At 45.6% G+C, this 25,716-nt stretch overlaps 1 protein-coding gene across 1 annotated transcript in view; it reads left to right on the top strand.

Annotated features, from left to right (window-relative positions):
* The window catches only part of LOC123348907, a 40,640-nt gene extending 31,767 nt beyond the window's left edge, over positions 1 to 8,873 (top strand). The window contains exon 2 of the mRNA XM_044986608.1: positions 7,433 to 8,873. Within this exon, the coding sequence (XP_044842543.1) occupies positions 7,484 to 8,227 (744 nt within the window). The 5' untranslated portion in view covers positions 7,433 to 7,483 and the 3' untranslated portion in view covers positions 8,228 to 8,873. The remainder of the gene's footprint in view (positions 1 to 7,432) is intronic.
* Positions 8,874 to 25,716: the final 16,843 nt, after the last annotated feature.

Below are 25,716 nucleotides of genomic sequence, written 5' to 3'. Positions count from 1 at the left end.
GACTAACAAATTTATTTGAGCATAAGCTTTCATGGGCTACAGTCCACTTCACAACAGGGAAACTGCTCATTGATATCCTTCCCAACAAAGGAGAGAGACTGAGTGAAAGTGACTACAGACAAAGTGCCGTTGTATTGACCGAGTAAAGACACCGACCAAGCAGAGATTTCATTTTGATTTCTTATCCTGGTGAGCTGAGGTGTGACTGGGAGTAGTATCGAAAGTGTGTTTTCAGACAGAAGTGTATTTCTTGTGAAAATCCCACCATCCCTGAGATTCAAAACCTCTGCCTGAATTGGCAGACGACAGCCATCATTCCTTAGAGCCATGTTGTCTCCACTCCTGAGAGCGCCCAGGGGAGAGGGGAAAGTCAGCTGGAAACTTTGCAGCATCTATTATTTGGTTAGCACCAGCAATGTGCACAGAGCTGTATGAGGCAGGGAAGTAAAAGCCAAGCCTGCCCAAAGAGCTTACAGCCCAAGGGCCCATCTTGCTACTAGATTGAGTGGTGTGGAGCCATGTTAATGAGATTCTTCACAGGCTCCAAATCTGCACTAGAGCTCCTCATGCAGGACTGAAGCCTAATAGGCAGGCCTAGGTGGATTAGGAAGTATATAGGGGGGATGGCTTTGCTGGCAAATGGGTAGGGGACTGTTTGTGCCATTCTCGCTGTTGACCAGCATCATGGGAGAAGTGTGTTTTTTGTTAAGACTGGCCTTGATGGCAGACAGGGCCTAGGTCCCAGGACTGGGGAGGGCTTTGAAGATGGTAGTGGTGAAGGGGATTACCAGGGACTGGCATTCTGCATTTCAGGGAAGAGGTCAGAGGGGACACTTCTGGGCATGGGGCAGGGTTTCTCCACTGGTCCCTCTGCAGGAGTAGGGCCTGCAGTCTGGAAACCTCGCGGTACCGCTGAGATCTTGACACATCTCTGCAAAGAGTGAATCCCTCAGGAGTTTTCCCCAACTTCAATCCTGCCCCACTTCTACAGTTGCCCATTTCTGGACCCCTCCTCATTCCCCTCTCCTTGAAGCAGGCCAGCAGGCCTGGAGAGGAGTCACTGCTGCTCCTAGCAGTGTTATCTCCAGAATAGCTTTGCACTGAGATGCCCAATGTCTTAGGAGAGGAGAAAGCCATGGAAACTGCCTACTCCCAGCCTGCCCCCACCTGGCCTGAAAAGCCCCAACCTGCTGTGGGGATTCCCAGGGATACCAGGCAGGGGAAGGGCATGCAGGGGGAGGAGGCTGTGTCCCTCACCCACATCCGTGCCTCCCATCCCAACTCTGGCTCCCCTGCCGTCCCATAAAGTGAGGTGAGCCCCAGGCTTTTCATCCCCAACTTCCAATCAGGGGCGGCTCCAGGCCCCAGCAAGCCAAGCACGTGCTTGGGGCGGCATGCCACGGGGGGCACTTTGCCAGTCGCAGGGAGGGCGGCAGGCAGGGTGCCTTCGACGGCATGCCTGCAGAGGGTCTGCTGGTCCCGCGGCTCCAGTGGACCTCCCTCGGTGGAGCCGTGGGACCAGCGGACCCTCCGCAGGCACGCCTGTGGGAGGTCCACCGGAGCCACGGGACCGGCGACCGGCAGAGTGCCACCGTGTTTGGGGCGGCAAAATGTCTAGAGCCGCCCCTGCTTCCAATTCACTGGCTCAGCAAGACAGCCTGGTTCAAGCCAGGCCGTAGTACCAGGGCCTGCTAATCACTGTCAGATTGGACTACCATCCCCAGATAGCAACCTCCACTCTCAGATTCGGGCTGCTTCTCTCACTCCCTTGGGTCACCAACAGTTCATTCACTCCCATAAGAAAATATTGGACTCTGGGGCTTGTTCCCTTGTTAACTGCGTTCTCAGAATGCAAAATTTCAGGCTCAGCAAAACCAGCCCATGTTTAATGTTCCTCAAAGGAGCCCTGACAAAGCAATATTCTGACTGCCAAAACTCTTGCTCCATATCCTTGCTCCAAGGACTTGACTTAAAGCTCGGACAAAGGATCTCCACTGCTTGTTTATCTTCGGGGCTGAATACAGTTTGGGAATGTCCAGGTCTCTTGCAGGGATAACAGATACGGTGATTAACAAACCCTGTGGCTAATGGGATGGTCACTTTGTGCAAGGATTGCAAAGCAGCGAGAACATGGCCTTGCTGGAAGTTTGTAAATAGAGTGGCACATTGAGCAAACAAGGATGGGTTGAAGGAGTCACAAAGTGTCTGTGATGTTATTGATATAAATTGGGACCATATAGAACATGGGTTGCAACCAAGGTCCTGTAGTGGCACCAAATCTTAGATAAAGGGGGTCATCTAAGGTGTCTAAGACCAGATTATGGGTTGCTGGTTATAATTATGCTGTCTGTATGTCTGTATAATTTTTAGTTGAAATTATGAATGTTGGCTCTATGCTGTCTGTATTTCAAGTTTGTGCTGTGCTTCTGGGGGAAGCCTCCCAGACAAGCTGGTGTTAGCTCTGCCTAGCCTGTTTGATGGCCCATTAAGGACCATCAGCTACACAATTGACCTATGGAGAGAAGGCAGACACGCCTTGTGACTCAGCAAGGTATGCAGAGACTTGTCCATGTGACTGCAGACTCCATTTTGCTGTGATTTTCCACAGTGAGAACAAAGAGATTCTTACACCTAGAAAAGCCTATATAAGGCTGATGCTTCATCTCCATCTGGTCTTCAGTCCTGCTTCTGACCTCTGGAGGGACTTTGCTACAAACTGAAGCTCTACACAAGGGACTGAAAGACCCATCCCAGCGGGGGATGTATTCCGGAGACTTAATTTGAACCTGCAGTTTACTCCATCACTGCTGCAAGTCTGAACTAAGAACTTTGCCATTACTGTATGTAATTGATTCAATTTAACCAATTCTACTTCTCATCTCTACCTTTTTCCCTTTGTAAATAAACCTTTAGATTTTAGATTCTAAAGGATTGGCAACAGCGTGATTTGTGGGTAAGATCTGATGTGTATATTGACCTGGGTCTGGGGCTTGGTCCTTTGGGATTGAGAGAACCTTTTTCTTTTATTGGGGTGTTGGTTTTCATAACCATTCATCCCCAGGACGAGTGCACTGGTGGTGATGCTGGGAGACTGGAGTGTCTAAGGAAATTGCTTGTATGACTTGTGGTTAGCCAGTGGGGTGAGACCAAAGTCCTTTTTGTCTGGCTGGTTCGGTTTGCCTTAGAGGTGGAAAAACCCCACTGTGACTGCCCTGTTTAAGCAATTGGTCCTGATTTGGCACTCTCAGTTGGGTCCTGCCAGAATCGCTCCGTCACAGTGTCCAAGTAAAAATAACTGTCTTGGGGCTTGGCTACATTTACGGTTTGCAGCGCTGGTAGTTTGCAGCGCTGGTCGTCCAGCTGTGTAGGAGCAGCGCTGGTGTGTGGCCACACTCACAGCTACCAGCGCTGGTGTGTGGCCACATTTGCAGCATTTCCAGCACTGTTGGGAGTGATGCATTATGGGCAGCTATCCCAGCGTTCAAGTGGCCGCAACGTGCTTTTCAAAAGAGGGGGGTGGAGTGGGGTCTAGTGTGACGGAGTGGGGGGAGAGAGAGAGAGTGGATTTTTGGAGCCAACACTGTGTGTTTAGCTTCCTGACTTGAAAAATCAGAACATTTTTCCGACCCCTTAGTCTTAACTCTTAATTGCAAACAGCCTGCAGGCAACACGACTCCCCGCTGTTTCCCTGCCTGCCTCTCATTTGATTGTTTACAGCCAGGTACAGATGATCACAGCAAACAGGAGCTCTGTTTGTTTTTTAGATAGCAGCAGCAGCAGCAACGGAGGAGCTCCACAGAGCTCGTTTACAACAGGGAGGAGGATCTCATTTGATTGTTCACAGATTGATCACAGCAAACAGGAGCTGATAAGCAGCTCCGGTAGAAACGGAGCTCCGGAGGTTCACAACAAAACAAAGAGAGGCTGCATAACAAAAAAAAGGGAGTAATTTAGTTAAAAGCATTCTGGGATATCTCCTTATTCCCTGGAGGCCAATAAAAGCGCTGGTGTGTGTCCACACTTGATGAGCAGTGCTGGATCACCAGCGCTGCAATCGCTACACCCCAACCTGGCCAGGTGTACAGCCAGCGCTGCAGCCAGGTAGTTGCAGCGCTGGATGTGCCTTGCAGGTGTGGACGGTTACTAATCGCAGCGCTGGAAAGCCTATACCAGCGCTGCAACTTGCAAGTGTAGCCAAGCCCTCAGGCTCTTACATTAGAGGCGTAAGTGAAAGTGGCTTTTCCAAGCCACTCAGCCCCCAAACCTATTATCCAAGAAGGCCAAATCTACTGTCAATAGCAGTTTGTCTCAGTAAGCACCTCAGAACTGAGATCAAAGGGTAAAAACTCTAGCTTCCGGCATGTTGGTTACTTTCTGGAAGCCCTGCCCCCAGGATTCAAATCCAGCCAATGGTGACATGATTGCATCAGAATGGGAGCATAGAATGCCTGGTCCTGTATAAAGCACAACTACCTTGGTCAGTTCCTCTGTGGCCTCAAAGCACTCGAGTCCTGTTGCTAGTCTTGCTGCTGTGGCTGTCCCTCCTGTTCTGGGTGAGCAAGGTATGAGCTATTTCTTTATTCCAATATCTATACTGTAATCGTCTCTCTGCAGTATTGTTTACCCCACTGTGAGTTTGGTTGGGCAAGGGACTGGGGGAAACTGGCTGCCTTCGGGGTATAGCTGTCTGAGGTGAACGAAGCGCAAAGGCCTCTCACTTCTGTTTCTATTCAGTTTAACTTTGTTTCCTAATGGTACAGGTTTGGGGTTGTCATAGCAATACATTTCACTGGCGTTTTGAAACCAAGCAGGACAAATTTGACGTGTCCTTTGTTTAAAAATGAAAATGGCAGATGAATCCTAAACGAAGTTGGAATATACAGCATAACTTAAGCAGCCACTAGGGCACGAAGAAAAGTCTGTTTATTGCCTTTGGGGCAGAGACTGCTCTTTTGTATGAATTTATACAGCCCCTTGCACAATGAGGCCCAAACTGGTTATGGCTTTTGGGCAGTACTGCAGTATAAATGATCTTAGGTAGGTTTCACTGCATGTTAAAATGATTCCTTCTCAAAACGCTTTACTGCGTTACCTTCTCCATAACTGAATGGTCTCAGAGACAAAAGGTGGGTGAAGTAATATCTTTTATTGGACCAACTTCTGTTGGTGAAAGAAACAAGCTTTCAAGCTACACAGAGCTCTCCTTCAGGTCTTTCAGAAGCAGCCGATTTATTGATTCCTCCCCAACAGGACTTTTTTCCTGATAATGTAGAGCAGGGGTAGGCAACTTATGGCACGCATGCCAAAGGCGGCACACAAACTGATTTTCAGTGGCACTCACGCTGCCTGGGTCCTGGCCACTGGTCCGGGGAGGCTCTGCATTTTAATTTAATTTTAAATGAAGCTTAAACATCATAAAAATCTAATTTATTTTACATACAACAATAGTTTAGTTTATATATTATAGACTTATAGAAAGAGACCTTCTAAAAATGTTAAAATGTATTACTGGCACACAAAAGCTTAAATTAGAGTGAATAAATGAAGACTTGGCACACCACTTCTGAAAGGTTGCTGACCTCTGATGTAGAGTAAGGGATCAGAAATTGCTGTGTCTATTCGATTGCAAAGAAATGCAGGAGATATTTGCAGCTAACAGGACTTTTAAAATAATTTAGTTTACAACTTTGAAACAGCTGTGAAAGTTCTGTTTTCTAACGCATTCAGTTTGGAGCTTCATTTCCTTAAGTCCTACTCTACCAGACTATCTGCTTCCTATGTGATATTGCAGGCATTCTGTCAATGACTCCCTCCTATCTGTAATCAGATGTACCTATTGGTGTATTTATAAATATTTTCTTAATGCACTTTTCTTTGGAGTAAATGTTATACATGAATCTTATGCTGTTCATTACAGAGCAGTTAAACAACTTTAAAAACTAGTTTCCTTTTAGCTGTTTATGCTGTTTCCTGTATGCCTTTCTCTTAGCTTGCCCAGAGAAAAAACGGTAGTGAGTTTTCCTCCTGGTTCTCTCACACCAGTAAGACCTTGTAATGTTAGAGTTGTAAATACTGCAGAGGAACGATTCTTTAAATCATCATGGAATATTTTCACTTTTAGGGGGAGATAGACGTGCCTCACTCTACCCTCATTTTTTTTTAGGGTTATCTTTAATTTGGCCCCATGTGTGTGTGTTTTTTTTTTAATTATTATTTATTTATTTTTTTAAAGAAGCCTGTATCAATTTCTGGGTAAAAATCCCTGATATAAATAGAAATGTTTTCATGACATTAAGTGAATGAATGCAGTTTATTTTTATTTTATTTTTTTTATTTAAATATTCTTCTTATTTGAAAGGATCATTGTTCGAATGGAGAAGTTAATTGGGGCTGTATGCTATTGATATGAAATTGACTTAAAACTACTGAAATTGACCAGCCTACTGTCACTGTTCAGATAAGCAAAAATTCAACCATGTTAATTTACCCAGATTGTTTAAATTAGGGTCATAATTCTAGCCCTATCGTTGTTGGTTTTTACATCTGATGTGTAATTCAGCAGTGACTGAAACGTTCCTTTGAGGAAATTATGTTCCAAAACTAAAACCCAAACCAACCAGTGGGGATTCCCGCTGACCTTTTTGTGCTGCAGACACCCCTGAGCAACCCTCCATGACTGGAGAGTGGAGGCGGTGGAGTGCACATACACAGGACTCCCTGCACTCCTGGCCATGCCATGATGGTGGATCTGTGCTGGCTCTGAATACGTACAGGTGCACACACATGTTGGGAATGGGCCAAGACTTCTGCAGGGAGGCTGTGGTTGCTATTCTTAGAACTATAACGAGGCAGACGACCTGTCCCTTTACCCTCCCACCTACTTATACTTGATCTCTCCACTTTACAGGGCTGCTCTGCTCCACAAATTATACCTGTGTCTGCAGCCAGACCAGGGCTGGAGGCAGGTTAACCGCAAGCATAGCCGTCGACAGACAGCGTTCAGCTGTTCCCTCTATTGGCCCCCCCCATGCTAGAAACTGGGGCTTTGGCTAGTACAGGCCAAGCTTAAGTAGTACTTGTGCTACCAGGGAGTGAGTGGTAGGCAGTGATGCTGGTGTTGAAATCACAGACTAAGACAGCATTGGCTCCTCCGTGTGGCCCTTTGCAAACCAAGTAATGCAATGGGAGCCTGTCCTCTATCAGCTTGTGGCCCAATCCTGCAAGCATATACAATGGGACTGCGCATGTGCATCAGGTGAAGAACAGGTGTAAGTGCTTGCAGGACACTGGCCTGGGTGAATAGATGTTGTGTGTTCCTGTCACCCACCCCACCCCTATTGGGACCCTAAACACACCAAACACAAGGTGTATGGACTATAGCGCTTCACACGGGCTGCACGCTAATCTGATACATTATTTATATGCGTTTCAGTTGCAAAGAATTATTGCTGAGAGTGGAGCCCCCCAGAAGGATTTGCCCAGGATGGAGGAATCACCACCTGCAGGCATCTTTGTCAAACCGTCGCTGCCACGTGGGAATACAACTGTCTGCTTACTGACCCAGGCACTGCAGGAAGTGATAAGAGAGAATCAGAGTCTAGGTGAGTGTGTCCAGGATTTGACAAAGAAAGTGTCCACAATGGAGTCCAGACTGGCTGGTCTCGTGCAAGCCCCATTCCCAGATGTGACTGGCCACTCCACAGGCACTCTCCTGCTTCCCAAGGTGGGAGAGATCCAGATACCCCTGGCAGAGATGGATGAAATGAGGGTAATGGATTGTGGGAGAACTGGAACTGACTTGCCAGCTGGACACCCTGAGGCTGTGGAATCGGGAGAGGTTCCATCCACTCCTGAGGGACAATCCCTGCCCCATAACCCTCCTGCAGCAGCCAGCATCCCTGACAGCTCCCTCCTGCGCATCTCCCCCCAGGAGGACAGGAGACTGTTTGAGGAGGCCGAAGGCGACATTGCCAAGTATGCACTGGCAGTGTTCAGACACACGATGCCGCAGGATTATTACCAGCGGTGGCGGGGAAAGGCCAATGTGTCTGGCACACACCAGAAAGCCGCCCTGTCACCCAATCTGGTGAATGCAGCGTTCAAAGCAGCAAAGAGGTGGAAGCCAAAGCTGGCAGGCAAAGACTATAGTAACATCAAAATCCAGATCAACAACCTCATGCGATCCCGGAAGAGCAGAAGCCTGGCTGTGTCTACAGGGCAGATGTAACAGCACAGCTCCCCCGGTACCCAGGCTTTGGATCCTTCCGATAGAAGAGTAGAGGAAATCCCAGGAAACCAGTCAGCACTGGGAATCTCCCCATGGCTTCAATGGGAACAGTGCCTGAGTTATGACATCAGGAACAGGCAGTCAGTGTGGTACAAATCCCATGTGTTTGGTCTTTGGGAGGCCACAGATTTATCCCACTTACAACACGGAGGGGTCAATTGTAACAGTGCTGCCAAAAGATATTTTCCAAATATTGATAAGACCTTCATGCCAGCGGTGATGAGCATTACATACATGTCTCAATAGATTAGATGGTTGAAGGGTTTTTTTGCATGTTAATGTCGGATATCTTCTTGGTGCAGGTAAAAATTACTAGGAATCAGGTCTACAGAGCTTGTAGTACTGTTATTGGTGTGCTGAGAGAAATATAATCATACTTTGGTAATAAGGGCACGAAACAAAAAACATTGATCCTAACAAAAGGCTGGAGAGACCTCAAAATGAGTCCAATGAATGTGACTAGAGCAAGTTCTGCAGGCAAGATCACTGTGCCACTGTCTCATTCCTTCTGGCTTTATGATAAAGTCCTTGTTGAAACTATTCTTCAATAAAAGTGCAAACTGCTTTCAAGCATTCAGACTGGTTTTATTACCAGTGAAATGTGTTTGCCTGAATTGTATAAAAGCTTGTCATTGTTATTAAAACTAAACACGGGGCATTTACATTAGTTCTCAGATTTTTGTGCAAATTCATTTTGATTGGATTTGACCTAAACTTTTTTGGGAACCATTGTTAGGCCTCAGACTCTTCCTTCTTGCAAACCTCATCCTCAAAGCATCCAAAATCAGTCCCATTTTTTATTGATGAGTCACACAATCCGTTTTGCTAGTGCGTTAAATAGATCTTACGCTGGTCCTCAGCACAGTCTGATGCCAGATAGTTTGCTGATCTTATGGGGTGAATTTGTCACTTGCCAAAGTGTGTGCCACGTATGCACACAACCCTCCATCAGGCTTGCTAAAGCCCCATGTACTGATCCAGGGGCTTATTAGATCTGGGGAGTTTGTGCAGTACCTTTGAAGGACCATAGCCTACATGGCAGAGAAATGGGAAATCCAATCGCTCCAGCATCTTTGCAAGTGCTTAAGGAGATTTTATAAAATTTGCTTCTGCGTCCTTAGGTTGTAAATTACACCCATTTACAGCCACATTCCATTTTCTGACCTGTCACCTTCACCAGTGCTTTCATTGCCTCTGATTTTGGCTGTGTCCATCCACGCTAGGCATTTCCCACCATTGCTAGCAGCCATGCAATTCCACCGGTGCTAGCACTTAGGTAGACTGGAAACTCCTCACTTTTTAACCAGCATGCACATAACCCTGCTCAAGGGAGGATCTAGAGAGAAGATATAGTGCTTAGAATGGCAGCACCTTGTCTCTACTAGGGCTCCCAATAGGGTTACCAGTGGAGCTGCTCCAGAGAGGAATTGGAAGGGGAAAAGCCTAGGGTAGCCCAGGGCTGTGTCTATGCAAGGGAGGGTTTTAGTGGAGCAGGTATTTCTGTACCAGTGATACAGAACATACCAAAAGCCCGGTCTTACCAGCATCAGCCTACACATGCATATAGTTTGGGATATTGCTCTTGCTCTGAGAGCAGATTTTACAGACTGCTTAGCTGTGTCTTTTTTATATGACCTGGCTTAGTTACAGTAACTGTTTCCTCTTGCAATAATACAGAGTATCTGGGGCTGTTCTAGCATTCAGGGGCAGCACCCAAGGATTTGGCCTTTTCTATACAGGAGTAGCCCTTTAGCAGCCAGCAGGAGCCAGCAATCCATGGTGCTTAATCAGTGCTGATCCCTCTGTGAAGATAAAGGCATGCCAGGGTTGCACCAACTGAGCTCATCAGGGTTTAGTGTGATCAAGACAAACCATGTTTGCTCTTGTCTAGATGCTGTAGGACTGGGGCAAGTAGCCCAATTGCTGGCAACCGATAGCTAGCCAGGGCCGTTCCTGAGCACAAAGTCTTTTTTCACTGTGCAGCCTGCATCTGGGCTGTGCACGTGCCAGGTAACCAGAGGTTTCTTAGACTGGAGAACTGAAGACATAGCATTGCCCGCTCTCATCATTTTACTGTGAGTTTTGCAATATTTTATGTTATACCTGAATCCCCAGTTCCTGGAATCAAGTGATCATGTTACAGTCTCAGCTTCCATTTAAAAAAAAAAAAAGCTTTTCCAGCCCTCATGGTAGCCTAGTAACGCATGAAAATGTGATCCAAATGCTCCCAAAAAACAAAGAACTGAACCCTACACGTAATTATTGTTATTTATCTAATTAGTTTATAAATCTCATGGCATTTTGGGGACTGAACTCATTATTTTTTCAACATTTGAGATTGGCGATACTGGAATTTTGCTAACATTTTAAGGTTGGTTCCTCTGGGGCTTCCTGGACATCCAGCCACAGCGGAAGTCTCTACCGTGACGAACTGTGACAGTTAACAGTGCTGGCATTTGAATTTGTTACAATTCAGTCTCAAGTTCCAGAGATGAATGCATTGGTTAGCACCTTTCAGCGGTATTGTCTGAGTGTGTCTGTTTGAAGCTCAGGAGCAGCTGTCTCAGCTCTCACAACCTCATGCTCACAAAGAGGAGGGCTGGAAATTTAATTTTGGCTTTAAATGAAAAACTCCCCCTTCCCGCCCCCCCCCACAAAAAAATCCATGAGAGACACTAAACCCTCAGCAGCCATGGAAATTCCACCTATGACCCTGGTCATTAGATAGCGGAAACTGGTGAATTTTGTCTTTTTGCATAATTACATTCATGGCATTAGTCAAATTTTCTATTCAACTGAAACCTGGACAAGGGGAATATATTAGTGACACGGGGTAGGGTAAAAATACCAGAGGCTGGAAAGGATCAATGTGTAATTTTAGCGCACATATGTGAAACAGGCTCTACTAAGATGTCATAGGCATTACCCCATTGGCTTTGCGAACACACACAATGTCACAGTAATTAGTGCAGTTGCATGTTGCAAAGTAAATTGCAGCGCATAAAGCTAAGAATAATTGTTTAATAGTGGTGTGGAGGTTCTATTTTTAGCTTAACTTGCCACTGTCTGATGGTTTCAGAAAGCATATTAAGATTGCAGCACTAATGTGGAGCATTTGCTAGATTTATGTTCTATTTATTCTTCTGTGTGTAGTGATTATAGTAATGATACATTGTGTTGTGGCAGGTTTGTCAGTAATTTATTAGAAAAATGCAGCTGCACTAATGCACTTCTTCTTTTCACGTAATCAAATTTAAAGCTTCTGTAAAATACTGCAATTTAACTGAAAATTGAGTGGGCAGTCTTCAATGGCAGGAATTTTTCATTTCCAGAACAGTCACTTTTGTTTCTTCCAGTATTTAATGTAATTTCAGTTTCTGATGTAAGGGAGTTACTTTTATGGGTTTTTTTTAAACTGATTTGTTTGATATAAGCTTGAAGTTGGGGACATTTTCATTAAATTAAAAGAGACTGCTTAATTGATAGCTAAATCGCTAAATTAAACAAAACTTGGTAGAAGCTACTTTACAACAATTTTGATCTCTATACATTGAGTGGGAGCTTTATTCCCTGAGTTCTAATGGCTAATTATGCTATATTAAATTAAAAATATATAGAGACACACACATCAAATTCTAAAGAAGAACACAACATATATCCTTTGTTTTTATATATCTTTATCTATAACTATATAATACTTCTTTAGAATTATATGTAGACATTAGAATGTCTAATGTTTCCTCTGTTGGTAAACACCCTTGAATTGTTTGGGGTGGCTAGTCCTGGGTAGAGCACCCTCACTAGCAGACCTGCTTTGCAATTATAAATTGCAGACCATTCAAAGCAGTATTGTGTCTACAGCCTCAATTGCTGCTGATCGTCTTTCAGTGGAAAGTCCCAGTAATGCAACTGCCAGAAGAACTGTAGCCAAAGTTGTTTCCAAAGTTTCTTTGGTCCTCTCTATGTTCACGGTGGGAAATTAATGGTCAGAAGAGCTGGCCACAAGACAGTTGAAAATCTAGCAGGTTTCCACACACAACGTTGTACCAGTTTAAGTAAAGCTGTGGTTTTAGTTTGATTTAGTTGACCCAATACAAAATCCTGTGATGACGCTTTTCTTTTGATTGATCCCTCTCTTATCAATTTAACTGAAGCACAAACTATGCTACAGCCCCAAACCCTGATAAGGACCAAGGCTGTATTATTATTATTATGTATTTGTTACCATAGCACATAGGAGCCTTAGTTATGGACCAGTACCCCAATGGGTGTTTGCCTCTACACTAGAGACCTGAATCACTGCTAATGCAACAAGTACAACCTGGGAAGGAGAACAGGGCTGTGCTCTGGCAGTCCGGATGTCATTCCTTTAGTCAAACTACCTTCCACAGCCCCAAGCTTTTGCCTGTATCCACCCTTTCATGGGAAGTGTGAAGAACAACCCCAGTTCCGGTGACATCTAGGACTAAGGATGGTGTGGGGCTTACAGGACTGGAGTCTGTGCATCCCTTTCCCCATGGGCAGGCTCAGACACAGTTATTGCAGGAAGTGCAGTACTCGTGGCCTGGCTATGGATGGTCTCTGTGCCCACTGCTCTTTTGGTTGACCCTGCCTCTCTTGTCCTACCATGGGTTATGCAAGCATCCCCTGATGGGCAGATTGCTGGTAGAAGGTGGTTCAGCTCTACACTAAGCAGGTGCAGGATGGAGGTAGAGCATGGGCTGAAGGCAAGGTGCAGATGTCTACAAGCCCACTTGGACTGCCCAATGGGAAACATGGGTATGTACATTTTAGGGGTGTGCTGTGGCTTGAACTATATTTGTGAGGATAACAGGGAATGTTTCAGGCTTGAGTGGGTCCGTGTTTCCAGAATGTTCAGACCACTTACATATACACCTCTACCCCGATATAACGCTGTCCTTGGGAGCCAAAAGAATCTTACCGCGTTATGGGTGAAACCGCGTTATATCGAACTTGCTTTGATCCCTCGGAGCGCACAGCCCCCGAGCACTGCTTTACCGCGTTATATCCGAATTCGTGTTATATCGGGTTGCGTTGTAGAGGGGTGTGTGTATACACACTCACACTCACTACTGGCTGGCTCTGATGGCAGAAATCCACAGCATAGATGCCAGTAGTTTCATGGTCACTTTTTTCGTAGAGAGATGTGTAGCGGGATTGTGATCCTAGAGTAATCTGAATTGCTGCATCCAGCCTGGTGCTGCACTCTCTACTGTGAAGCGCCAAGACTTCTGGGGGCGTATCCTATGGTTCATAGCCCGCATGATGCTGTGCTGCTCTATGAATTATGTTGCAGTACATTGTGGGAGAACCTGTATATTCCTTTTGGGCCTCTGGATGGAAGTGGTCTTAGCCCACCCACTCAGTAAAGCAAACCATTTCCAGCTTGGTACGCTCTATATTTCTGTCCACAAGCTCCCTTCTAACCCATAACAAGGCATGGATCCAGCTCAGGGCTAGATCCTGTTCCAGCTGTTAGCTGTAATGCAACTCTCATGTCAGAACCAGGAGGCTGATGCTGGGCATGACACAATGGAGGGAATTTCGGCAGCAACTTGTTGCCCTGAAAAGACATTGGCGGGCCATAATGAGGTCATGCAGTCTGCCTGCAGACATGAGCACTGGAGCTAATGCAGGTTCGAATAGCTCTGGTATCTCCCAGTGCTGATCAGCAGTTCTGGAGCAGGACCACAAACACAGAGTGGTGAGACTAAGGCTTGGTTTACACTTAAAATTTAGGCCAACATAGCTACATTGGTCAGAGATGTGAAACGCACACTCCTGACCCACACAGTTACATTCACCTAACTCCCAGAGTAGACGCAGCTATGTTGCTTCCATCAACGTACTACCATCATTTGGGGAGGTGATTTTCCAACACCAATGGAAAGAACACTTCCATCAGTGTGGGCTGCGTCAACACCATGGGGTTATGCCGGCATAGCTATGGCGATGTCTCTGTATCGTAGACATACTCTAACTCATTGTGCAGACCTGGGATGATCAGCAGTGGCTCCAGAACTTCCTGTGATCCTTGTCCAACCTTGCTTGCTAACTAGACACCTGTGTTGTGACTGGATGGCAGTGGTGGTTTCAGTGTTGTTACATCTGTAGACAGGTGTTCCCTGCAATGGCTCCTTTCTCTCCTGCAATCTTCTATAACCTGTTAGATGAAAAAAAATCTATTTGTACAAAATTCTGACTCGTTATTAATGGTAACATCAGCAACCAGGAAGCAATTGAAAAGCTTCCGTTGTGTTCTCTGCATTTATGCCATTGTTATTACTTTACTTTCACTCAGGTTAAGAGTGAAACCAGATTGTTCAGTGTCACTCTCTTAATTGTGTCCTTTTCACTTCGTTCTGTCTTTCAATAAAAGGTCGCCCCAGGGGAATGTTTATTTAAAAATAACAGAATAAACTCTATCCATCTTAAGAAGTCAATGGTAAAACTCCCACTGACTTTAATGAAGCCAGAATTTCAACCCCTACATTTAGCAAGTTCCTGCTGGGAGGCATCACTACAATGATCCATTCTGAAAGGACATTCACAGTTCTGGAGAAAGTGAAACTGTTTGGCAACACCCATTTTTTCATGTTCTCTGTGTGTATATATCCTTCTACTGTATTTTCCACTCCATGCATCCGATGAAGTGGGTTTTAGCCCACGAAAGCTTATGCTCAAGTAAATGTGTTAGTCTCAAGGTGCCACAAGTACTCCTGTTGTTTTTTCTTTTTGCTTATACAGATTAACAGGGCTACCACTCTGAAACCTGTTTGGGAGTCTTTCTACTTAACTTCAATTGGCTTTGCCTCAAGAGCCAAGGAGGTGTGAACTGCCCCACTCATCTCAGTGGGGTATTAAGGGAGATGTCTCCTTATGGCGATTGAAATCAATAACTATTACATTGTTCTTTGGCTTGGCAGATCCAGCCGGCTACTGGGGGTAGATGTTCCAGTCATTTGAAATAAAACTGCACATTAGAAAATGTACACAACTGAATGGTCTCTTGTGTATGTGGTATGCTTCCCACAGCGTGGAATCTCCCACCCCTATGCAGGTGGGGTGACCAGATGCCTTGGGTGTCTGCGGACAGCTTGGTCATGCTACTATATTCTGTAGATATGATGTATAGAAATGCTGATGTTTGTGCTGGGGAGCTTACACTGGCTTCAAACCAGGATAAACTGCACTGGCCCAAATCCTGGCTTACTGAGGTTTTGCCCGCCTATACCAGTGGTATGCATGGGTGTAAGGTTACCATTGGCTGGCCTCTGATGGCTGAAATCCATACTGTGGACTCCAGTAGTTTCAGAGTAACATTTTTTTTGTATAGAGCTATGCAGAGGGATTGCGAGTCTGGAATAACCTGGCGCTTTACAAAGGAGAAAAGTGTCAGCTAACAGATGCCATAGAAAACTCTGTGAGAAATACCAGGGTAGTGTGGTTTTGCTGGTTATGGAATATGAATAATTTGATTTCTCAAGCCTGAAATCCAAGTTTATCCATTTTAAGGCTTGGTCTGATGAATACTTTACTTTAGCTTGGTTGTGAAAAATAAGGGGTGTGACTGCAGCACATGTAGCCTCCCCTGATAATTTGATCTAGCCAGCTCCAGGAACAAAGCAGTGATGCTGTGGGAACATGGGCTGACCACTAGGGTATCTATCCAGGGTCCAGGAGGGGGTTGGATTTTAACAGTCCATGCTGCAACTAGCTCAAAGCTAGTTCCTATGACTACATGCGTTGCAGTAATTATACACCTCTGACTGCAGTGTAGACATACCCAGAGCTAAGGTCCAGTCTATGGTACAAATCATAATCATATTGGTGCCCAGGTTAGGAGACAGCTGAGCTGTAACCAGGTTGCATTTGAAGAGTAGACAGCAGGGCCTTCCTTTAATGTTTTGTACTTGTACCCTATTCACTGGAGGATCTCGGGTATCCCTTAAACCAAATGTTTATTTAACTTCATAACCCGCCTAACAGTCTGGGAAAGTATTAGCGTCATCTGATAGATGAGGAAACTGAGGTGCAGCATGGCCATGACTTGCACTTATGCCCTGTGAGTCTGTGGCGGAGTTAGGACCAATGACTCTCCATCATGTGCATTAGCCACAGAACTGTTCTTCCTTTATTAGAAGGCAGCTGTATGGGCCTCAGCTCAGAATGGCCTCCAAGGGCCTCAGGGCTTTTGGCAGTGGAAAGGCAGAGGGACTGCGGATACCACATCCCCAGGTGTCCCAAACTGCAAAAGTAACGCTGAGTATACCAGAGGAGGGCTATGTGAGACAGCTGCTCTCAAGAATGTTTTGGGACCGGCTCTGTTCAATATCTTCATCAATGACTCAGATAATAAGCATACTTTCTATGCCAATAAGTTTGCAGATGATACCAAACTGGGAGGGATTGCAACTGCTTTGGAGGATAGGATCAAAATTCAAAATGATCTGGACAAATTGGAGAAATGGTCTGAGGTGAACAGGATGAAGTTTAATAAAGACAAATGCAAAGAGCTCCACTTAGGAAGGAACAATCAGTTTCACACATACAGAATGGGAAGAGACTGTCTAGGAAGGAGTATGGCAGAAAGGGATCTAGGGGTTATAGTGGACCACAAGCTCAATCTGAGTCAACAGTGTGATGCTGTTGCAAAAAAAGCAAACGTGATTCTGGGATGCATTAACAGGTGTGTTGTGAGCAAGACACGAGAAGTCATTCTTCCGCTCTACTCTGCGCTGGTTAGGCCTCAGCTGGAGTATTGTGTCCAGTTCTGGGCACCGCATTTCAAGAAAGATGTGGCGAAATTGGAGAGGGTCAAGAGAAAAGCAACAAGAATGATTAAAGGTCTAGAGAACATGATCTATGAACGAAGGCTGAAAGAATTGGGTTTGTTTAGTTTGGAAAAGAGGAGACTGAGAGGGGACATGATAGCAGTTTTCAGGTATCTATAAGGAGGTGGGAGAAAACTTGTTCATCTTAGCCTCTAAGGATAGAACAAGAAGCAATGGGCTTAAACTGCAGCAAGGGAGGTTTAGGTTGGACTTTAGGAAAAAGTTCCTAACTGTCAGGGTGGTTAAACATTGGAATAAATGGCCTAGGGAGGTTGTGGAATCTCCATCTCTGGAGATATTTAGGAGTAGGTTAGATAAATGTCTATCAGGGATGGTCTAGACAGTATTTGGTCCTGCCATGAGGGCAGGGGACTGGACTCGATGACCTCTCGGGGTCCCTTCCAGTCCTAGAGTCTATGAATGAAGAGAGTCATGTACATCAGATATTAGGAATGGCAATATACAAAAACCTGTAGGAGAATACTTCAACCTCCCTGGACACACAATAACAGATCTAAAGGTAGCCATCCTGCAGCAAAAAAACTTCAAGACGACTTCAAAGAGAAACTGCTGAGCTTCAGTTCATCTGCAAATTTGACACCATCAGCTCAGGATTAAACAAAGACTGTGAATGGCTTGCCAACTACAAAAGCAGTTTCTCTTCCCTTGGTGTTCACATCTCAACTGCTAGAAGAGGGCCTCATCCTCCCTGATTTAACTAACTTTGTTATCTCTAGTCTGACTCACTCTTGCTTGCACATTTACACCTGCCTCTAGAAATTTCCACTACATGCATCCGACGAAGTCTATAAGGTGCCACAGGATTCTTTGCTGCATGTAAAGTAGGAGATTACTGTTCTTGTCTTTTCAAGTGGCAGAAGGAGAGAGAGAGAGAGTGTGTGTGTGTGTGTGTGTGTGAGAGAGAGACACTGAGGGGTTGTGTGCAAGGCTCAGAACAGCAAGGCAGGTACCAGACACCAGGGGGTGCTGTCTGATAAATTTGTCTAGTGAGCTATGCTCTGAGTTATTTCAGTTCCAAATATATGTAACCCTTCTGCCAGTCAAAGGTGGCAGCAACAAGGGCTGGGTTCAATATCTAGGGGTTCCTTTTCAACAATACAACACAACTGGCTCGAGCTCCCACCCAGTGACCTAGGACAATTATACACCACCCCCTGGGCACCTCTAAGGGTATGTCTTCACTACCTGCCGGATCAGTGGGTAGTGATCAATCCAGCAGGGCTCGTGTCAGATTAGTCTAGATGCAATAAATCGACCCCCGAGTGCTCTCCTGTTGACTCCTGTACTCCAGTACTGCAAGAGGCACAAGCAGACACCACAGTAAATCGATCTAAGAATGTTGACTTCAGTTACATTATTCACGTAGCTGAAGTTGCGTAACTTAGATCGATTCCGCCCACCCGCAGTGTAGACCAAGGCTAAGAGGCAATATGTCCCCTCTCGCAAGCACACAGTCTGAATGTAGCAAAACATTTTTAATAAAAGGAGGGAAGTAACTCAGCATTCAGAAAACTCTGCAAACAGAATTCATAAGCACAAACCATGAGCAAAAGACCCACCCCCAAGTAAGTTGGGCAGTGTCCTTTTCCCCTCAGGTTTTTAAGTCCAGCAAACCCAAAAGTCACTTTAACGTGCCCAACCCTTCACTACACCCAACTCACAGTTGCTGTCTTTGGTTAGTGCAGCCTCAGAGTTCAGTGGTTTATCTGCAGAGTTCATCTCCCACTCTGGGTAGAAGGGGGGTAAGGAGGCACCTTACGCACTCTGCTGCTGGGGCACTCACTCGCCACCCCTCCCTGCCAGCCAGTCACCATGCCTCTCCACCAGGGATCCAACACCAGCCAAAAGGGATCATTTGGGCAAGCAATCCCATCCTGCTGAGCACCTAGGCAGGGTGGGTGTGCCTATGCAATGAGATGAGCTCCTGCAGTCCTCTTCCACAGCTCATCACTAGATGTCAGGGGAGAGCTCATTCAGACTCTGCTTACATCTACTCTTAGTATTAAAAGTCTGATATCACATTAGAAGCTACAGCCCAGTAAGACTAAACCCTGTTATCTGTAATTTAATTGTGCAGCAGGTAGTGGATGCCAAAATCCATGTCAGATCTGCCCAAAAGGACCAGATAAGGAAATATATTAATTTTAGATTCAATTCCACTGATGCACTTGTTTATTTCTAGCCACGGCGTAAATTGTTTTTTTGAACTAAGCCAAAACTGCAGCAGTTAACTTCTAAATCTGTCATAACTCAGGCCTCATAGAAGTAGCTGAACACAAAATCAATGAATTTTGTTGTTGCTGTAAAATTTTTATTACGGACTAATTTCTGCCTAATACTTCCCTCAGCAATAGGTCTCTGGATGCCACTTACTGCACAGAAGTAACCTGCACCAATTTGGGAGCAGCAGCGGGCTCCACTACAGGGTTCTTCCTTGAGCACTGTGGTTTTTATTTCCCAGGAGTGACTGTTCTTATCAATTGTGGGTGAAGACCACTGCAGCTCCAAGATCCAGATACTTGTGAAAGAATTCATGGAGCCAGAGCCTGGTAAGAGAGTCTCAGAACAAAGGGATTCAGTGTGAGGGTAGATAATTGACCAGTCACAGCCACTGATGGTCAGTGAGTGTAGGGAACTTGGGTGTAACGTGGGTGTGGCTGGGCAAAATCTATAGTGGCCCATCAGCCAGCCAGCATAAGGGAATCCTGAACATTGCTCTTGTCCCAGCATCTGTTTCACCTCTGAGTGATGGCATGTGACTGGTTAGGCTTTTTGGTTGGGTGTAGCTGTTACACCAGCATTGCAGGTCACCCTCAAACAGCAACCCACCAAGAAACCAGCAGAGAACAGACATATCTTTGAGAGGGGCTTCACATGGGGGGAGGGATAGGTCAGTGGTTTGAGCATTGGCCTGCTAAACCCAGCATTGTGAGTTCAATCCTTGAGGGAATCCACTTAAGGACTTGGTCCTACTACTGAAGGGAGAGGGCTGGATTCAAGGTCCTTTCCAGTTCTAGGAGATAGGATATCTCCATTTTAAAAAAATAGGACAAAATATTATCCTTAAGGGAGCCATTTGGGGACTGGTCCTGCTTTGAGCAGGGGGTTGGACTAGATGACCTCCTGAGGTCCCTTCCAACCCTGACATTCTATGATTCTATGTAGTATTTGCATCTGGACACAGATCACAAGCTGAACTCTCCCACAGTTCAGGGGTGTGTGGCTTGGGGGATTCCTGCATCAGAACCATCAGCTCCATTCCGCTGCCTGCACAGTAGCACCACTTATTAACCTTCTTCCAAGAAAACACTCAAACATCAAGGAAGTAATGCCCCTCCTCCCCTCAAAGTATAAAAATGGGTTTTATTCCCTTGATCTTCAAATCTTTCTTTAAAAGGCTGTGCTGAATGGAGATACAGACAGATTAACATACCGATTTACAGACTGGTCCTGTGTTAGACAGGAGATTATTTTTCTCCGCTGATTAGTATTATCTCACTTGTGCACACTCATTCTCGGCTTTCACCACTGAGTGGGGGTGTTGTCACAGCAAGCGCACAGAATGTGCTTCTTGAGAAATAGGCTAACATGGAAAAGAACTGGGAAAAAAAAGGGCATGTGCCCTTTTCTGGAGCTTTATGATACAGAAGGAGGCTTAGAAGTTTGGGAATTTTTAAAAAAAGTTCTTTTTCCTTTCTGCTTATTGTTTACCTGAGAAATCTCAGGCCTGGTGTGTTCTGGTTTTGCTAGAGTCAGTATGTGTGCTCAGAGCATATCTATTGTGAGCCTCTGAACCTTGACTGGAAGATCCTGAGTCAGTGTGTTTCATTTTTACTTCAGACAAACTTTCTCCAAAATGCTCGTTGGTCATTGGAGTTCACAGTGTTAACAAACCCAGTTAGGGCTTACTAATACAGCCAGGTCAGGGGACCCCTAGCTGGGCAGGGACTGGATTTTCTGTTTTGCAGGAAACTGCATGATTTTGATTTTTTTCCCCCATTCTGAAGCGGAATGAAAACAAAAAACATCATTATTTCCCCCCAGAATTGGTTTTGGGTCTGCAATTGACCCAAATTTCAGGTCAGTTCAATCAAAATATTTTGTTCCAATGCTGACATTTTAAAATGTTTGTAAATGTTTTTTATAGATATAAAAATTATTTCCAGAAGATTTCAAAATGAAACATTGAACTGTTCCTTTAGGGAAATGTCAAAGTAAGATATTTCATTCTTATGCTTAATTTTAATTTTTTTAAAGCAAATTGTGTTGAAATGGACACATTTTCAGAACATGTTGATTTTGACAAAAGCATCATTTTATCCAAAAACCATTTAGATGAAAACATTCTGCCCAGCTCTACTTGTCACATGGCTTGTACTTGTCTGTAAGTGATACTTGCTCAGCCGTCACTTTACTAACTAAAATGCAGCTACTGTGCAGGAGCCATACGCTATTCTCAACTTTGATTCAGATGTCCCCCTATCAGTAGGAGACCTGCTTTGGTTTAAGGGGACTTGGTAGACCTTACTATGGCCGTAACTAAAAATGTAATTCACTCCTCTCCACAAAATGAGTTTGACACTCTGCACCTAGATAGGCAGATTTTCCCAGTACAGGACTTTGAGACCTAAGGCTGAAAAGTGCTAAGGAAGGGCACAGTATTGTCAGAATAAGGAGACAAGGTGGGTGAGGTAATATCTTTTATTGGGCCATGTTCTATAGGTGGGAGAGACAAGCATTCGAGCTTACACAGAACCCTCCCTCATAATCACAATGGTCCCTTCTGGCTTTAAAATCTGTGACTCTACTCTGAGCCTTTAACATTATTTCAAACAACAATACAACAAAACCAGCACAAATCTCCCCCGAAACTTCACGCCTAACACAACCCAATAAGCAGGATTTCCCCCCAGCAAACTTCCATCCCCTATACAAAATAAAGGACTTGTCTTGACTAGCAGGAGCATAAGTGATAACTCAAGATGGTAAAACTGAGTTAAGGATATTCCCATGCATCTACTTTAGGCAGTGCTTAATTTGTGATGAGAGGGGCCAGGGCTCAAGCAATTAGATGCTAGGACTTAAGCAATTTTTTAAACTTTTATAACTGACGCAGCAAGTGCACGGGCTATGAACTGCCAAGCCCAGAGGTGCCAGGGCTATGAACTGCCAAGCCCAGAGGTGCCGAGGCACTGCCATTAGGTAAATGGTTGAGTGTAGGCTGGGGTATTTAGCTCATGTTAGCTAATGCTGAGCTAAATTTGACCTTTATATCACTGTTTCCCTATCTGTGAAATGGAGATAACAATGTTTACCTGTCTTTTATAAAAGGCTTTAAGCTCTACAGATGCTAAGTGCTGTTATTATTTATGGAGCTTACTTTTGTTAGGGCCCAAACTAACCATCCAATATCAGTAACCAAAAGAAAGAGGAGGTGGAGCTGTGATGTGTCTTTAAAAATACGTTCCTTTTTCCATTTCAAATATCAGCATGAACTCTTTCTTCAAGGACCTTCAAGGGATTTTATTCAGAGAATCAGAAGGAGCGGCAGAGCATAGAGAGATCACCCAAGAGAATCTTGAAAGAATTGCTTGGGCTCTAAGAAATGAGATTAAAAATAAAAACAGGTGGGTGAACAGTAGAATCCAGCACATGCATCTATTAATGACGACTCATCTGTGGAACTCTCAGGACTCTGCCAACGTTAATTAAGCCTCACAGTTGGGAGGCAGGGGAAGTGTTATTGTCCCCATCTTACAAGTGAGTAAATGGGGGTACAGGCCTTGTCTGGGCTGGTAAAAGCCATCACGTTAGGCCTGATTCACACTAAAACGTTGTCATTCAAGGTTGTGAAAAATCCACACCCTGAGAGCTGTAGTTAAGACTAAGGCTGCAAGTCTGTCATGGAGGTCGCAGAAGTTACGGATTCCATGACTTTCCAGGACCTCCATGACTTCCACAGCTGCAGGGCCGGTGTGGCTGGCCCCGGGGACCACCTGAGCAGCACTGGTGCCCTCGCATTGGTGCGGGATGTTGCTGCTATCTCTGATATCACTGCCTCCTGCTGCCTGTCTCTGACTCCAGATCTCCTGTTACATCTCAGCCCTCAGTTCCAAGTCGCCTAAGTTCAGACCCCTTCCGGGGGATCCTGAACAAATCCAAACGGAACGGAACAATTCTGCTGCTGTCTGGGGCTACAGAAATCTTGTCTTCTCTTACAAACCCCATCTCAGGGCTTCCCTTGCAGGAGCCTAACCTGCCCCTCCAGTGTGCTGGCCCCATTATCTGTCTTTTACCCTAACCCTGGGCTTCTCTCAGCCAGATATACCTGTCTCCTCTACAGTCTTCCCCTCAAATGACCTCATTCAGTCTACTTATTATGGCTTAGCTCTGGCGCCCTCCTCTCCCGGATGGGAGCCAATTAGCTGCTTTCCTCCCCAGGAGCAAATCCTGAGTACTTGTGTGCATTCCCTAGGCTTGCAGGTGAGGGTGGTTAAGCTCTATCACAGGCACACAGGGCAAGATGTAATTTTACATGGGTTAGCTGCTTGAGGTGAACTCTGGTTGGAAACACTGGATTCACCTCCACCGGCCAACATGACTTGAAAATACAATGTGGCTTATCTATGCTTGGACTTTAACATGTGTTAGCTAACTCGTGTTTAGAGAACACACCTTTTAGCCTAGTGTAGACAAGGCTTTAGTGTGGACAAAGACGGTGTCGTTTACCATGTTAGCCAGTCATGGTTAATGCTAGAGCTAACAACTTTCTAAACACAGCTTGTCCCATTCTGCACCAGGCTGGGTTTAATATCATGTTAGTTAAAACCTGTTAAAATGTTTACTAACATGACTGATTTCCCCCATGCAGACATGGCCACAGGCAGATTAAGGGAGTTGTCCATGGTCATTGGGGTAGACAGGTTGTCAGTGGTTTAAGAACTGCGCTCAGAGCAGGTCTGGATGACGCAGTGGTTAAAATGCCAGCAGCTGCCTGGGGGTCTCATTACGCTGGCCCTTGTGCCTTTGGGGGACCTGCACAGGTGGTAGCAGCTGTTGGAAATTGGAAGAGAAAAAAGCATGGGTAGAAAAAGCCATACAGGGCTGGGTCCAGCACGGGGTTGCAGAGGGTCAAATTAGGACATGCACTGCAGCACTAGACTCCACTTGAGGTCCCCTCTTCAAAGGCTTATCTTGGGTTTTCTTTGGCTTTGTAAATCCTTGGGCCAGCCCCTGGCCCAGACAGCAAACGTACCCTGGCTCCAAGTATGTCCCTTGGTTTTTATGCTGATCGAGTTAGCCAGAGGCACACAGTACCCAGTGGCCTGCCGGAGAGATCAGGGCTTACTACCCCCTTCCTGCTGAGAATCTGTTTATCACCTTCTGGTGACTCGTCTTAACTCACATACTTTAAGAATGTAGTTTTGAGACTACACACATAACCCCTTCCACATTCTCTGCACGTACATTTCACGATGATTCTGATGACCAATGTGAAACACGCTTTCAGTAGAGACACTACATGACCCCCTTTGGTGCAAGGGGATCTCTTTAACTCCCTGACTGAAGAGCATCTATTCTGGGGAGAGGCAAAGGCAGAGCAGGATGTGGAAGGGGTGAGGCCGAGGGAGAGAGAAATCCAAATACCGCCGCAGTGATCCCCTAAGGGCGTAGCCCCAGATTCTACAGGAAGGTTTGAGAGGGGACTAGGAGATCTCTGCGGTACATTTCTATGGGAGCAGCATTAGCAATGCCAAGTATATACAGGGATCTAAGGCAGGGATAATGATGGATCATTATTAGTTGCACAGACAAAAGGAACTAAGACTGCAAAGCAAAGCCCCAGAGACCAGTTACATGCAAGCAGCTCATTTGCGCTCTAAAGCTAACGATAAGATAGGCAGGAACTTCTGATTTCCTAGGGAGGTGGAGGCCTTGAGCGGAGCCTTAACCCTTTCATGCCCTGAGTCACAATCTTCTGACTCTTTAAACGTGGGTGTAAAATGCACGGACTGTAATAATCAAGGCTATGATTTAGTCACGGGTATTTTTAGTAAAAGTCATGGACAGGTCACAGGCAATAAACAAAAAGTCGCGGCCTATGACCTGTCCATGACCTTTAGTAAAAATACCCCTAACTAAATCTTAGGTGCTGGAGGAGTGGGGGCGCTCCAGTGGATACTGCAGCTCTGGGCGGTGGGAGGGGGAATGCTCCAGTGGTCACCACTGCTGCAGGTGGCCTGGGGTCCTGCCACCCCCCCTGCTGCTGTGGGGGCAGAATGGGCTGGGGCCCCGCCGCTGCTGCTCCCGAACTGCTGCTCTGGGGCAGCACCTGAGACCAGCTGCTTGGGGCTGCCGGTGCAGCTGGCCCCGGGGCCTCCCTACCTGCTTGGGTGGCCCTGGGGTTGGCCACACCAGCCTCTGCAGCTGCGGAAGTCACGGAGGTTCTGGAAAATCATGAAATCTGTGACTGCCATGAATGACTCACAGCCTTAGTAATAGTTAGTGTTGTGTCAGGTTAACAGGAGGCATATGCAGTATTTCAGGTGCTGC

The sequence above is a fragment of the Mauremys mutica genome, chromosome 13 (assembly GCF_020497125.1).
Source record: "Mauremys mutica isolate MM-2020 ecotype Southern chromosome 13, ASM2049712v1, whole genome shotgun sequence".
Lineage (NCBI taxonomy): Eukaryota > Metazoa > Chordata > Testudines > Geoemydidae > Mauremys > Mauremys mutica.
The sequence above is the reverse complement of the archived record's forward strand: the minus strand, read 5'-3'. Positions and strand labels throughout refer to the sequence as shown.